This window comes from Microtus oregoni, unplaced genomic scaffold (assembly GCF_018167655.1).
Source record: "Microtus oregoni isolate MIOR12 unplaced genomic scaffold, Mior012 000015F_ref0000493, whole genome shotgun sequence".
In the NCBI taxonomy this organism is placed as follows: domain Eukaryota; kingdom Metazoa; phylum Chordata; class Mammalia; order Rodentia; family Cricetidae; genus Microtus; species Microtus oregoni.
Window position 1 is genome coordinate 31,208,079 of NW_024543074.1, and position 15,227 is coordinate 31,223,305.

The 15,227-nt window shown below is 45.6% G+C and overlaps 1 protein-coding gene across 1 annotated transcript in view; it reads right to left on the reverse strand.

Annotated features, from left to right (window-relative positions):
- Positions 1-1,398: 1,398 nt before the first annotated feature.
- Myh8 (myosin heavy chain 8) overlaps positions 1,399-15,227 on the reverse strand; it is a 30,180-nt gene continuing 16,351 nt past the window's right edge. Inside the window, exons 21-38 of the mRNA XM_041664493.1 lie at positions 13,351-13,593; positions 13,084-13,260; positions 12,860-13,005; positions 12,688-12,778; positions 12,040-12,429; positions 11,482-11,608; positions 11,045-11,163; positions 10,737-10,933; positions 9,327-9,510; positions 9,065-9,230; positions 8,517-8,641; positions 6,559-6,867; positions 5,327-5,530; positions 4,139-4,264; positions 3,883-4,053; positions 3,619-3,723; positions 2,921-3,016; positions 1,399-1,632 (exon numbers count right to left, since the gene is read on the reverse strand). Coding sequence (XP_041520427.1) covers positions 1,480-1,632; positions 2,921-3,016; positions 3,619-3,723; positions 3,883-4,053; positions 4,139-4,264; positions 5,327-5,530; positions 6,559-6,867; positions 8,517-8,641; positions 9,065-9,230; positions 9,327-9,510; positions 10,737-10,933; positions 11,045-11,163; positions 11,482-11,608; positions 12,040-12,429; positions 12,688-12,778; positions 12,860-13,005; positions 13,084-13,260; positions 13,351-13,593 — 3,129 coding nt within the window. The 3' untranslated portion in view covers positions 1,399-1,479. The remainder of the gene's footprint in view (positions 1,633-2,920; positions 3,017-3,618; positions 3,724-3,882; positions 4,054-4,138; positions 4,265-5,326; positions 5,531-6,558; positions 6,868-8,516; positions 8,642-9,064; positions 9,231-9,326; positions 9,511-10,736; positions 10,934-11,044; positions 11,164-11,481; positions 11,609-12,039; positions 12,430-12,687; positions 12,779-12,859; positions 13,006-13,083; positions 13,261-13,350; positions 13,594-15,227) is intronic.

The window sequence follows — 15,227 nt, forward strand, 5'->3', positions numbered from 1 at the left end:
TCTTTTTATAATAAACAAAAGGGAGGAGTGTTAGCATTTCAGCATCTACACTGGCCTGCTCTCAGGGACCTAGCAGGACCCAGCAGCAGCAGCTGCCAAGATGTGACTCTAGCTACCTCAGCCACTTCCTAGAGCACTGCCCCTATGTGCATGTACTATGTTCCTTTATGAAATGCAAACCCTTCTCCTCTCTCTCTCTCTCTCTCTCTCTCTCTTGCTCAGAGGCTGCCTCTGAACCTCCCCCCAATAAACCTCCCACTTGAGCTCTGTTGCATGGTGTGACTTCGTGGTGCCCCTTGGCTCCAACCTGCTAAGGTTGCCTTCCACTGTTAAACTATCACAATTTCCCTTACTGTCTAGATTTTCCGCTTGTACTGACCTGATACATTTCACAGCTACTTATGTATTGATTACCTTTCTGTCCCTGTAGAGTGTAAATTCCCTGAAGGCTGTTTGTTCTCGGAGACACCCACAGAATTTATGATAGTGCTTGGCACAGGGTAGATGCCCGGTATCTAGACAGTGAGTAAATGAATGAATCTTTCTGGAAAGATCCCCTCAGAGACAGATTTTCTTGATCCTTTGTAGCAATCCAAAGATATTTATTAAAACAAGTCCTGCACTCCTGTAGTCCCAGCAGTATGGAGGTTTAGGCAAAGGAATCTTAAGTTTAAATTCAGCCTGGGCAGCATAGGGAGACCCACCGTGTCTCATACAAAAGGCCCTACATGACCAATAGATACTGTGTGGGAGGGAGCATTCAAGGTTGAAGAAGAGGCTTTTGGCCTCGAACTCACAGAGATCCGCCTGCCTCTGCCTCCCAAGTGCTGGGATTAAAGGCTACAAGAGCTAGTTTCAGGACAGAAACCCTGTTTCGAAAAACAAACAAACAAAAAAAAAAAACCAAAAAAAACAGGCTTCTGGTTGGCAGAGAGCTTCTCCTGCCCATTAGTGTTGGTTAACTTGAAACAAACCAGAGTCTGGGGAGAGGAACCCTCGATTGGGGAATTGCCTCCATCCGATTGGCTTGAAGGCATGTCTGTGGGTGGTTCTGGGTTAAGAAAGTTGGGGAGCAAGCCAGTAAGCAGGGTTCCTCTGTGGTCTCTGCTTTAGTTCCTGCATTCCTGTCTTGACTTCCTTTCCTGACTTCACTCACTGATGGACTGTGACCTATAAGCCAAACAAACCCTTTCTTCCTCTAGTTGTTTTTGGTCAGTGTTTTTATCATGGCAACAGGAAGTAAACCAAGACAGCCCCACATAGCCATACATGATAACAGAAAACAACAGGTAGGTGAGAACTGGCCTGGCCAGCAAACAGTTTGGCAAATAAAAAAAGAAGTCTGGTTTAGTTTATAAACATGCTGCAGTTTTTATTTAGTCAGCAGTAGGTGAAAAGTAAATGCAGTGAAGCCGGAGACCGGAAGCAGCACATTCTGCGCATGTTCGTCGGCCACTAGGCAGCCTCGGGAAAGGGCGCCTACTCTTCACTGATGACTTTGGTGTGGACCTCTCGGCTCTTCACCCGCAGCTTGTTGACCTGGGACTCGGCAATGTCGGCCCGCTCCTCAGCCTCCTCCAGCTCATGCTGGAGCTTGCGGAACTTGGCCAGGTTGGTGTTGGATTGTTCCTCCTGAGCACAGACAAGAGTTCGGGCAGTTAGACGCTGGGGACTCTGGGGGTCTCGCTGTATGCGTTGCCAGGCTGTCTACAATTGTATTCCCTTGTCATGCACTGTCGCTCTGACCTCCAGCCTCAACCCAATTTGTACCTCTAGTGACAATTTTGACATGAAGCAAGGAAAGGGGAAATTGTTTTCAGGTGGAAGAGACCAGCCTTTTGTCAAATCTGCTCACCCCCTCCCTGCTTTTTGAAAAGATTTATTTTAATTTTACTTTATGTGTGGAGGTGTTTGGCCTGCATGTATGTCTGTGTGACATATTCATGCAGTGCCCAGGGAGACTGGAAAAAGACATGGGAATGTAGTTACCGATGGTTATGAGCCACGATGTGGATGCTGGGAATTGAATCTGGGTTATGGGAGAGAGCAGCAATGCTCTTAACAACTGAGTGTCTCTCCAGCCTCTTGCTTCCCTTTTTCTGATGTATCTCTTGGGTGGGAAGGAAGAAGGGACCCAGGTACCCTCAAAGACCGCAGTAAGGAAATGTTAACAAATAGCTTTGGAAATCCCACTAAACCTTGTTTTCCCCTGCATTTAAGACTAATATAGAAGAAGGGAAAACGTGGGACTAAGATAGAAGTTGCCTCTTTTGTGTGGCTGTTAATATTTCTGCCCTTTCTTCCTTCCTCTCACACATATCTGGAAGAATGGGGTGGGCACACCAGGGAAAGTGCAGCTGGCGAATCTTCCGGCATCCTTTCTTTGCTGTGTGGTACTGCCGAACCCAGGGCCTCACACTGCTGCTAGCTGTACCTCTAGATCTTCCATCACGTTCTCCCAGTTTCTGGGATGGATACAGGGAGGAAAGCCTTACCTATACAGTGAGTCAGTCAACAAGTCAGTTGGTGTGTGTGTGTGTGTGTGTGTGTGTGTAGGGGTGGGGATCCATTTTTCACTTTTGGGAACATTTGATTTTGATATGTTGGGAGACAGGAATTGTTCATCCTGGCGTTAGTGATTCTGTTGTGTGTATTGCTATCAGTTAAGGTTGGGTATTTGGAGCTTTCCCTTCCCCCAGCCCTTCTGCCTAACAATCAACATCTCCTCTTGAGGCTTAGTCTACAATTAGCATAGGAGTGTGTGCATTTATATTTGTAAGATCGCAGCCCCCAGAAAACACATGAATGGCAGATTTTTACAGTGTGCCCTCCTTCCTCACCAAAGGGTTTTTTTTTTTTTAACACATTTTCTCCCTGAACAGAAGTTTGCTTTGTTCTGTGAAACCTCAAAGACACTTACGGCCTCCTCAGCTTGTCTCTTGTAGGATTTCACCTTCGCCTGTAACTTATCCACCAAGTCCTGCAGCCTGAGCACATTCTTGCGGTCCTCCTCCGTCTGAAAGTTTGATTTAAAAAAAAAAAAAGATGTACTTTCATTCCCAAGAACTAGTCTACCACCAGTGCCAAAATAAGTTGCGAATATGCTGAAGGGGCGCCTGGGGGTGAGCTTGACCAGCCTGTGCGGTAGTCACACTTGGTAAACGTGCGCCAGCCTCTGTACTATAGAAGTCTATGAACCTTGTCCAACCCCCGTCCCAGCTATTCTGGGTGAGGCCACACTAGGACTGACATCTAGTCTGCTTTGCTTTAATGCCTGTATTCTTTTCTCTTTTATGCTGCTTTTTCTCCCTTCCTTTCTTCTCTTCCTCTTTTCTTCCTCTCCTCTCCTCCCTCCCACCTTCCTTCCCCTTACTGCGGATCAAGCCTGTGTGAACTACGCATAGTCTACCACTGACCTACATGCCCTCTTCTGTGTTGTCTGGTAAAGGCCTCCCTCACCACCCTAGCTTGATGTATGCCTATGATTAGCAACTCTCTCTTTATCCTTGACATGTAGGGAGTTAACATGCACGTCTGCGAGTGCCACCCAAGCAGTCGCTGGGTTTTCCTTTCCCCCCAGGCACGAAATCTGCACATTCTGGAGAGCATTGTTCTCACCTGGTAGGTGAGCTCCTTTACTCTTCTCTCATGTTTCCGGAGCCCCTTCACAGCCTCGGCATTACGTTTCTGTTCATTCTCAACCTCTCCTTCAAGTTCACGAACCTGTAATCAAGAGAAAGATGTAGCTCCACCCCTCCAGTCAGTGGTGGGGAATGTTAATTCCCTAGGGTCTACTGCAGGTATGGCCAGGGTCTTCCTGACCCCACAACAAGAAGACTGTGTCCCCCTGCCCTTCCCAGATTTAGGGTTAAAGGCACCCACCCTGGCCTCCAGTTTCTGGATCTGCTTCTTGCCGCCCTTCAGTGCCAGCTGCTCAGCCTCGTCTAGACGGTGCTGCAGGTCCTTCACTGTCTGCTCCAGGTTCTTCTTCATCCGCTCCAGGTGGGCGCTGGTGTCCTGCTCCTTCTTCAGCTCCTCCGCCATCATGGCGGCCTGAAAAGCCAATAAATCAAGAAAATAGTGAGCCCAGTGGTGGCAGGCGGCTCAGGTGTGAGGAGCACACGCGTAAGGCCCTCACATCAGTGATGGCTTTCTTGGCCTTCTCTTCTGCGTTGCGTGACTCTTGGATCACTTCCTCCACTTCACTCTGGAGCTGTGAAACATCATTTTCCAGCTTCTTTTTGGTGTTGATGAGGCTTGTGTTCTGTGGGGGAAAAAATGGAAATGTATAAGATTTTCAGGTTTCCCACTTGGGAGTTACAAATGTTCTATTTTTGTCTAACTCAGGAAACCCAATGCCAACATTTACTACTGGGAATTATTCTGTTTGATGCAAACTCGTAATCATTTGCATAGTTGAAACCTCCTTTCCGGTACTCAGTCCTTTCCTGCCTATCTGCCTTATATAGGAGGACCTCTGAAGTTTTAGGAGCGCCTGTATTGACAGAATATGACAGCACATGCTTGTAATCCCAGCAGTCTGGAGGCTAAGGCACGTGAGTCATGAATTTAGGCCTGTGTTATATGGGAGGACCCTGTCTTAAGACAAGAACAGTGAATGCCCATAGGAGTTGTCACCTGTTACTTGTTCTTTCGTTTATTTTATTTATAGTATTCTCTGTCTAAAGGTTTGGTTTTTTTTTTAATGTGTGTGTGTGAGTGCATGGCACTGGAAGTCTCTCAAAAGAATTGTGTATGTGTGTGTATATATATATATATGTATGTGGGGGGTGGGGACAAGGGAGAGTTTGTCCTTTGGGGGGATTCTGAATTTGTATTATGAAAACATCTTCTTAAAATCCCAACCCAGTATTCTCGAAGGGGACTATTTGGAAATACTGGAGTGTGGATATTTTAGTATCCCAGAGATCCTACCAGGGTTGCTACTACATTTAATGCCTGAGCAAGAAGGGAGGCTAAGTGCTCTGTGAGGCCTGGGAACAGTAAGCACTGAGCAGCTGAACTCCACCGTGCCACCGACAAGTGTTTCATGAAGTGTGTTTCAGTTTGGAGTCAAAGGCATGTTTACTCAACCTTATTCTTCCTGGTTTCAAATAACTCCCAAAGCCTAACCTTATTTCTAAATTCACAAACACTTTTGGGTGAAAAATCTGGAAGAGAAATAGGACTGCTCAACAAAGTCACCTGTCACCCTGTCGTAACTATGGTGGTTTAGATGCGGGCCCGTCCTTGGTTTTACGGTTTTACGTATGTACTACTTGCTCTCTAGACTCCTGACTTAGCGGTGCCCCTTCCTTTGGCTCACCTGGGTGTGGAGGAGCTGCACACGCTCACTGGTATCCAGCAGCTCCTGCTCTGCCAGCTTCCTGCCCCTCTCTGTCTGCTCCAGCGTGGCCCGCACCTCCTCCATCTCAGCCTGCAGCAGGTTGGCTCTGCGCTCCACGATTGCCAGCTGCTCCTTCAGGTCCTCCTGGCCGCGGAGAGCATCATCCAGGTGCAGCTGAGTGTCCTGTAAGTTAAAAAAAAGAATACTTTGTTCTGAAGAGGAGATGGATACCTAGGAAATGAGCTACAGTAGTGTACTGGTGCTAGGAACAGGAGGTCACTTGCCTGTCATTTGTGTGATCTTAAGCATGACGGTGGCCTTTGTTTAGTGTGTGAGCAAATCATCAAGGGACAGATTCTTGCTGTGTCTCTGCCTTTACCTTGTTGTCTGTCACATGCATGCCACTATTCTTTATCATTTATAGAGCATTTTCTACAAGCTCCGCATCATGCATGATAGCTGTCGTCTCACTGGATCCTTACTGCCATCCTTGCCGTGGGAAACTTACTCTTATTATGTAGAAGTAACAGGGCCCAGAGGTGAAATAACTTGCCTGAACTCAAAGAATGAAAAAACTAAGGTTCATCCTCAGGCCTATTTTGTGGAAAGCCTGGGTATTTTCTCTCTTGTCATTTCTTCATCTTTTGGCTTCTGTTTGTTCTTCTACATATACTTTCTGGAAACTGTTACGTTTTAAACACTGTCATTTGGCTTCTTTGGTGCATTCGGCTGTATAATTTGGCAAGTGGGGGAGTGGCTATGAGAGCCAGTGTCAACTGTCAACTTGACAGACTCTAGAATGACCTGGGAGAAGACAATGGACATGCCACAGGGGGACTGCTGATTATCACGACTATGGTAATTGATATAAGAAGCCCGACTGTAACTGTGGGCAGGACCTCTGTGAGCAGGGGATCTTGGACTGTATAAAATGGGGAAAGCCAGCCAAGTGCTAGTTTGAGTTCATTCCTCTCTGTTCTGATGGTGGGTGCAGTGTGACTAGCTGCTCCACCTTCCCCCTGCCTTGACTTCCCTGCTGTGGTGGACTGGGCGGATGACCTGCGAGCTGGAATAAACACTCCTTTAAGCTGCTCTTTGCCAGGGTGTTTTTATCACAGCAGTAGGGAAAGTAGTTTAAAAAGATGGCTTAATTGTGAGAACGGCAGACAGGTGTGTTCTTTGACTCATCTGAGAGGCCAATGGATGTCTACCTTCAGCATGCCTTGGGTGTTCCTGTAGTTCCTCAAGCTCTCAGCAGCCAAGCGGTTGGCGTGGTTCAGCTGGATTTCCATCTCATTCAGATCTCCCTCCATCTTCTTCTTGACTCTCAGAGCATCGTTCCTGCTCCTGATCTCCGCGTCCAGCGTGCTCTGCATGGTCTCCACGACTCTAATGTGGTTTCTCTTCAGCTGGTCGATCTCCTCGTCCTTCTCGGCAATCTTCCTGTCGATCTCAGACTTGACTTGGTTCAGCTCCAGCTGGATGCGCAGGATCTTGCCCTCTTCGTGCTCCAGAGATGCCTTAAGGACATAGAGATCAGTCAGCACCGAGCAGAAGAGAACTTGGTTTCTACTGTGAGTTTGTGAGGCACGCTACTATTGTTGTCATCTTGTTGAACTTTAAAGTTAAAGTAATTGTCCTAAGAACCTATGAGGTGAATCATTTTTTTTGTTTATCCTGTTATAGATTATATCCGTCTGCTTTATAAGAAAGATACTGTGCACTATTAAAAGATTCATGATGGTACTAATAGGATTATCTGATTAATTTTACATGTAGTATACATAATGTTTTGTAAACTACAATCTTCATGTGTGCAATACTAATCTGGCATAGAAACTATCGGTTTCAAAATTCTTTTATTCCTGATTATATAGTACATACTCATTGTACAATGTGGGGACAATGTATAAAAACAGTTTCCTATTGTCCCTCACAAAGAGGCAACTATTTTAATGTGGTACATTTTTTATACTCATTTTTTTAGACAGGCTCTCTTGCTGTGTGGTTCAGGCTGGCCTTGACCTCATTTATGATCCTTCTGATTCACCTCTTTCTATTTATTTTCTATCTAATCGAAGTTGTATATGCAAATATATCTTGCATATATATTAAAAGCAAATATTTTTGTCTATCAAAGATCTTTCTCCATATTAATCATACTTTTTGGCTTTTTTCCACTTATTTATTTGATAAATAATTAAGAGAGAGAGAGAGAGGGAGAGAGAGAGAGAGAGAGAGAGAGAGAACTCAAAGGTCAGGCATAAATCTGTGAGAGTTGCTCCTCTCCTTCTACCCTGTAGGTGTAGGTTGTGGAGATTGAACAGAGGGCATAATGTTTGGTGGAAAGTCCTGTAGCCCACTGAACATCTTTGTCTCAAAGTTTTGCCCCTTTCTTTTCTTTCTTTTGAGATAGAGTTATAGAGTTTCTCTGTGCAACAGCTCTGGGTTTCCTGGAACTTGCTATGTAGACCAGGCTAACCTCGAATTTAAAGAAATCCTCCTGCTTCTGCCTCCCCAGTGCTGGTGTTAAAGGCGTGTGCCACCACCACCCAGCCAAGTTTTATCTCTTTTAAGACTAGTTTCTTGCCAGGTGATTGTGGTGCACACCTTTAATCTCAACATTTGGGAGGCAGAGGCATGTGGGTCTCTGTGAGTCCAAGCCCAGCCTGGTCTACAGAGTGAGTTCTAGGATAGCTAGGGCTGTTACACAGAGAAACCCTGTCTTACAAAACAAAGAGATTAGTTTCTTGTGGTAAATTCTAAGAAACTCAATTGATGGGGTTCAGCATTTGCATTTTTCTCAAATTTATTTTTATTTTATTTAGGTGCAGACATGTTTATGTGGGCATGTGTCATGTGTTTGCAGGAGTTCTGAATGGCCAGGAGATGGCGTCTGATTCCCTGGGGCTGAAGTTACAGGTGGTTGTGAGCCACAGATGTGGGTCCTGGCAACTGTACTCAGGTCCTCTGGGAGAGCAGAAAGAGCTCTCACCAGCTGAGACATGGCTCCAGCCTCAGTGTTGGCATTGCTAACCACTTAATTGTCCTGTGCACAAAGGTTCCATACTTTTGTATTGTATTCAGCTCATGGTGCCATTACTCAGCTTGATACTTTTGCTAGTGTTTGTCTTTGATCCCCACCCCTCATGACCATAGTGACATGTACCTCTGCTTCCTCTAAGGCAGCCTGGATCTCACATTTCTCTTGTTCCACTTGTTTCTTTATTTTCTCCAGCTCATGTATGTGCTTCCCTCCCTCTGCAATCTGCTCAGTGAGGTCAGAAATCTCCTCTGAGGAAGAACAGACGAGAGGAAGAGGTGGGAATGGTGGCAACAGGAGAGGGTCCAGCCAGGGCTAAGGAGGATTGGGAAGGTGGGCAACATGGGAGGGTCCAGCCAGGGCTAAGGAGGATTGGGAAGGTGGGCAACATGGGAGGGTCCAGCCAGGGCTAAGGAGGACTGGGAAGGTGGGCAACATGAGAGGGTCCAGCCAGGGCTAAGGAGGATTGAGAAGGTGGGCAACATGGGAGGGTCCAGCCAGGGCTAAGGAGGATTGGGAAGGTGGGCAACATGGGAGGGTCCAGCCAGGGCTAAGGAGGATTGAGAAGGTGGGCAACATGGGAGGGTCCAGCCAGGGCTAAGGAGGATTGGGAAGGTGGGCAACATGAGAGGTTCCAGCCTGGGCTAAGGAGGATGGGGAAGGTTGGGACTCACGTTGCAGATTCTTGTTTTCTCTCTTCAGAGTCTCAAGGTGATCCAGAGACTCCTCGTAGGCGTTCTTCACCTTGAACAGCTCGGTGCTGAGAGACCGGGACTCCTTCTGGGAGGACTCCAGCTCAGCCTGAGTTTCCTCATACTTCTGTCTCCATTCAGCTAGAACCTAAAAAAAAAAAAAAAAAACCCACAGATTATCAGCTGGCACAGGGAGAAAGAAGACCACAAAAAGTTTTTGTACAGTTTAAGTAGGCTAGACCACCTTGTCGAAGTTCCTCTGCTTCTTGTCCAGGGCGGCGCAGGCCGCGTTGGTCCTCTCCACATCCAGCATGAGGTCCTCCACCTCGTTCTGCAGTCGCTGCTTCGTCTTCTCCAGGGAAGCACACTTGGCGTTCACGGCTTCCACGTGCTCCTCAGCCGCCTGCAGACGCTGAGCCAGCTTCTTCCTGAGAAGTTAGCCAGACTGTCAAGACCTGGCCAGAGCCAGGAACAAAGTGATAACGGCTGTGACTCTTTCTCGCTGTCCTGTCCTATACTGGCAAAACGTGTCTGCTTTTCAAAGCAGTAGTCACCAGGCTTGTATTCTACAGTAACAAACTGAAGAATGCCAAGGTGGCAGCTCTTTGGACTCAGTGAAGTCCAAATTTGGAATCTTGGAATGTTACTGGATTCCCAGAGGCTGCTGTCAGTGCGAGGTGCCTAAATATGCTCAGTGACTTGGAACATATAGGAATTCTGACTGGGGATGACTATGAAAACGATTACCTAGTATAATATTGTGGATTGGTTTATACAGCCCGTCTTAAGTCAAAAAGAAATTAAAGGTAACTAGATATTCTTATTGGGCAAAAATATACCAAATATGTTGTTTTCTTAGACTTTCTGATACCTTTCATGACCCCTGCCCCCAGAAAACAGCTAATTTGTTTAAACCATGTATGTTAGGACAGTTTAACTGGAGAACATAGTTGAAAGATAATTTGGACAATTTATTCAGCAGAAGCAAAGGCGACTTTGACTTTCAATTGAGTGTTCTATATTTTTTCTTTATTCCCAGTGGTGTGCCAAGGTCACATCTGTAAGACACAGAAAACCCCTTTAAACTTGACACCCCAGAAGATGCAATTGAAGGTGCCCTCTGTCTACCGAGACTAAAACCATATCTTATTTAGACCAACCCTCAACACTTTGTACAGTTTAGGGAACTTGATTGTGCATTTTAAGAGGAATGTCTGTCCACTCAGAGCTTAAGAAGATGACCGCTGGAATCAGAACATCTGGTTGCAGTACCAGCTGTTCCTCTATTAATAAGTCTATTTAGAAAAACAGCGACAGCGACCTAACACTGCTATGCTATACTATGCTGTGCTGTGCTGTGCTGTGCTGTGCTGTGCTATGCTATGCTATGCTATGCTATGCTATGCTATGCTGTGAGCGGCTGAATGTGAAGCACTTGACACAAGGAACGGAGACGACTAGGAGAGGCAAAACTGTCTTTTGCTCCAGCTCCTGAGTTGAAATGCATATGATTAGAGGAAACTGGACTCCATAAATGTTAGCTACTGATATTTTCACATCATCATCAGCAAGACCACCATCACTTCTCGTGGGAGTTGCTGAGTTAAGCAGTGCAGGAGACCATAATTTGTTCTCTTAAATTCGTGTCACATACTTGGCCTCCTCCAGCTCCTCCGTGCGCTGGATGGCGTCCGTCTCATATTTGGTCCTCCACTGGGCCACCTCGCTGTTGGCCTTGGACATGGCCCTCTGCAGTTCAGCTTTGCCTTCCTGCTCCTCCTCATACTGTTCCCGCAGCAGGTCACAGTCATGGCGGGAGGACTGCAGAGCGTGGGCCAGCGCGTTCTTGGCCTGCCGAAGGGATAGTCCAGTGATTTCAGTTCATATATACTTATGTACCTCAAGTAAAATAGGACTGGGCATTCTCATGTTTGGTTTGTCAAGATCTATGGTAAAACTCACCTTGGTTTCTTCCTCAAGCTGACGCTTCAGCTCCTCAATCTGCTGGGTAAATGCCTGCTTGCTTCTTGAGAGCTGAGAGACTAAGGCGTCTTTCTCATCTAACTGTCGGGAATACTCACCTAACAACAGTAAAAGGGGAGAACTCAGGGTATAGCAATAAGCGGTGTGTTGGTGGATGCAATTTTTATTCATTTTTAAATACTGTTATAGAAATGGAAAATAACAAAAAATTGAAGTCAAAGTGCAGATTTGCAGACAGGATTGCCACAGGCGCAGAGCAAACCTGTCTAGTTAGTTTTGCTTCCCCACACCTTTGTGGCCTGCCTTGAAAAATTCTGATAGTTTGCTGATTTCCCTCGAAAAGTGAGAGTTTTGCTAGATAGGAAGAATCTCATTCATGCAGTGCAGGTTTGCAGAGCCAGAGAAGGTGTCCCTACCTGCTTCCGTCTGCAGGCGCCCTCTCTGGGAGGTCAACTCATTGATCAGCCGCTGCTGTTCCTCCTCCTTGCTCTTCAGCTCACTCACCTGGTCCTCCAGGGTGCGGCACATCTTCTCAAGGTTGCCCTATGGATCACGTGACAAGGAAGAATCAAAACTGAATACAGGCAGGGAAAGAAAAGATAAACCCTGATTTCTAAAGTGTTAAGATATTTTAATATTAAAAGAATGAAATATATTTTTAAAAATATGTGAGCTTGCGAGTAGAAAGTTACGAAGTTGCTGCTTTGGCATATGCCAGAATTCAACATACCTGTTACATTTATTATTGGAAATCACCCATATAGCCAATGATGTCGACATTCACTGAAGTGGATTTCGAAGTCATCTTAGTGGGGGTATAGCCAGTACTTTTAGAAAACTAACTTCAGGAATATATTAGGACAGAAAATATTCGAATAAATGGAACAAAATGCCTGAGAACCACATTCGATGCCAAGAACAATGGGTGCTGTTTTTCTGGCTCATTGCCCTCGTCTAGAGACGGCATTCAGTACCTTGGCTTTGGCGACTGTCTCTGCATTACTGCTAAGATCGTCGATCTCCATCTTCAGCTCGCTCTTCTCCTTCTCCAGCTTCTGCTTGACCCGCTGCAGGTTGTCAATCTGCTCCCCAAGCTCCGCCATACTGTCTGCGTGCTTCTTCCGAAGTGCGGCTGATGTGGCTTCATGCTGCAGGGTGGCCTCCTCCAGGTCCCTGCGAAGCTTCTGGAATTCAGCCTCTCTCTTCTTGTTCATCTCGATCTGGGCAGAAGTGGCTCCGCCAGCTTCTTCCAGCCTCTCGCTGATCTCCTCCAGTTCCCGGGAGAGGTCAGAGCGCTGCTTCTCTGCTTTGGCCCTGGAGGCCCTCTCTGCCTCGATTTCCTCCTCCAGCTCCTCAATGCGGGCCTGGAAATCAAACAAGTACACTAACCCATCTCAAATTCATATCAGTTTTAGTGTTTGGGGGTACGTTAAGAAAAAAAAAAGAAAAAAAAAACAGAAAGATGAGGAACTGGGCAGGGTTGTCCAGGCCTTTTATCCCAGAACTCAGGATACTAAAATAGAAGAATTGTTAGTTTGAGATCAACCTGGACCGGATTACATAGTATGGCCCTGTCACAAAACACCTAAAAAAAATAAAATAAAAAAAGTGAGACAATTCACCTGCAGCTCCTTGATCTTCTTCTGCAGCTGGGTTTCTACGGCTTGCTCATCTTCGATTTTGCTCATCAGATTGCTGATTTCAAACTCCTTCCTTTAGACAGAATAGCAGACATATTAATATGTGAATTATTTGAAAGATGGCATCACATAGAATTCTTTCTGGATCCCCTACTTTTTAAGCTTCTCATCCAGTTGCTGTTTGTCATTTTCTATGTCCATTGTGGATTCTTGGGCCAGCTTGAGATCCCCCTCCAGCTTCCTCTTCGCTCTTTCTAGGTCCATCCGAAGCTTCTTTTCCTGCTCCAGTGATCCTTCAAGCTGATGGGAAAGAGAACTCTGCTAAAACTGTAATACATTTAAAGAAATATTTCAAAAGGCCATTTAAAACATGCTTACATCATCCACTTGCTGTTCAAGCTTGGTTTTGGCTTTGGTCAGGGTGTTGACTTTGTCCTCCTCTGCCTGCAGGTCATCCAGGGTCTGCTGGTGGGCCTCTTGGAGGGCCTTCTTCTCCTTGGTCAGCTTGGCGATATTTTCATCCAGGCCTGCCATCTCCTCCGTGAGGTTTTTCACCTTAGGGAGTTAGAAAGAAATAGTCTCAGCAAAAAGGCAGCCCAATTGCTCGGCAGAACCTCCATGTCGTGCAGCCACTAGTGCTCATACCTTGTTCTCTGTGGCGTGCTTCTCCTTCTCCACCTTGGCCAGGGTCAGCTCAAGGTCGTCGATGTCTTTCTTTAGCTCTGAGCATTCGTCCTCCAGCTTCCTCTTCTTGGCCGTCAGCTCGGCGTTGATCTCCTCCTCGTCCTCGGCTCTCTCGGTCACCTCCTTGATTTTGGCCTCCAGCTGGATTTTGTTTTTGATCAGTTGTTCACACCTTTCCTCGGCATCGGCCAAGCTGTCTGCTTCCTGTGGATTCAAGACACTTAGATGTCTGTTTCTTATTTTGAAACTTATTTTTATTTTTGCACAAAGTATTTAGTGTTCATCTGAATTCTGTTGAATTTCTCAGCACAAATATAAAAGCACCTTTAATTGACTATTTTATCTGACTTAGAAACTTGCAACTAATTAAAAAGTGAAACTGGGTGTTTAGATGCAAAGGAGTGTACACAGTGATCGGGCCCGAGAAGGTATGGCTAGATCTGTGTCTAGAGGAAGAGACAGGTTTGCAGACAGGGAAGTAAGTCTGGATTCTTGTCTCCAAACATCCTCAAGTGTTGTCTTGGGAAAGTTGCTTTCCCTCCTAGTTTTTCATATATAAAGAAGGAGGTTATGATCAATCATTTCTGAGAGCTCTTTAGTTGTTATAGTCAAAGATGTTGATTTAGTGGCATTGGTTAGTTTTGGTGCCAATCATTTTTATCAAAGTATTAGTTGTCAAATAGAATTGAAAGCCAATATAAGTAAAAAGTAAATTAAATACATTTCAATTCATTCAACCTTTTCAATTCATTCAAACATTTATGATGGTCCATAACAATACTATAATGGCTTGAAGCTTCCATTTCTATTTAAAGGATGGCCTATTAGCCTCAAAATAAATTTCACAATCTATAAGAACAAATAATTCTGAGAAACAATATCACCTCATAAAATTCTACAAGTAACTGATTAAAGAACTCAAAAATTCAGCCAGGAATTTCCGAGATTACTCTGCCTTGGGCCTTTCTCTACCTCCTTCAGTGGTTGTTCCATCTCAGTGTTTTAAGCCACTGAGGCCAAAGATGTCTCAGGTTCTTGCTTTTCTCTTTTATAGTGATAGGCTCAGTGCATATTTAGTCTTACTGGTCCACCAGGAAAAGGGATAGAGAGGATCTTGTCCTAAGCATTTGGAAAACCATCCTTCTCGCAATGTCTTCCTAACACCGTTGGGCTTGTTGACCAAGGAAATGGGAGGTTATGTCTGGCTAAAGTGCTGTTGCTAAACTCACTCCCCACTGTGGCTCCAACTTCTTTCTGGACTCATCACCAGTGGCATAAAGAGACTCCATACTAATTCAAGAGTTGGGGAGGATGCCCTGCACTGCCTTCCAGGGTAGTTCAAATCGAGCAGATACAAGTATGTATATTTGTTGAGTTAAATCTCGAGGGTTAGGAAAGGAGGGATGACTTATTATCTTGACTTCTTCTTCATTCACTTTTTAAGACAGGGTCTCTCTATAGAATCCTGGCTGTCCTGGAACTCACTATGTAGGCCTACTGGTCTTAAGCTCACAGAGATGTGCCTGCCTATGCCTCTCGAGTGCTGTTTATCTTAACTTATAAGATGGTCTTAAGCACTTGGGGTTTTTTTTGTTTTGTTTTGTTGTTTGTTTTGTTTGAGACAGGGATTCTCTGCAGTTTGGCACCTGTCCTGGAACTCAGGTGGTTTCGAATTCACAGTGATTTTCTTGACTCTGCCTCCCGAGGGCTGGGATTAAAGGCGTGCGCCACCATCCCCCAGTAGACCAGGCTGGTCTTGAATTCACAAAGGTTCTCTTGACTCTGCCTCCCGAGGGCTGGCATTAAAGGCGTGCCCCACCATCCCGCAGTCAGCACTT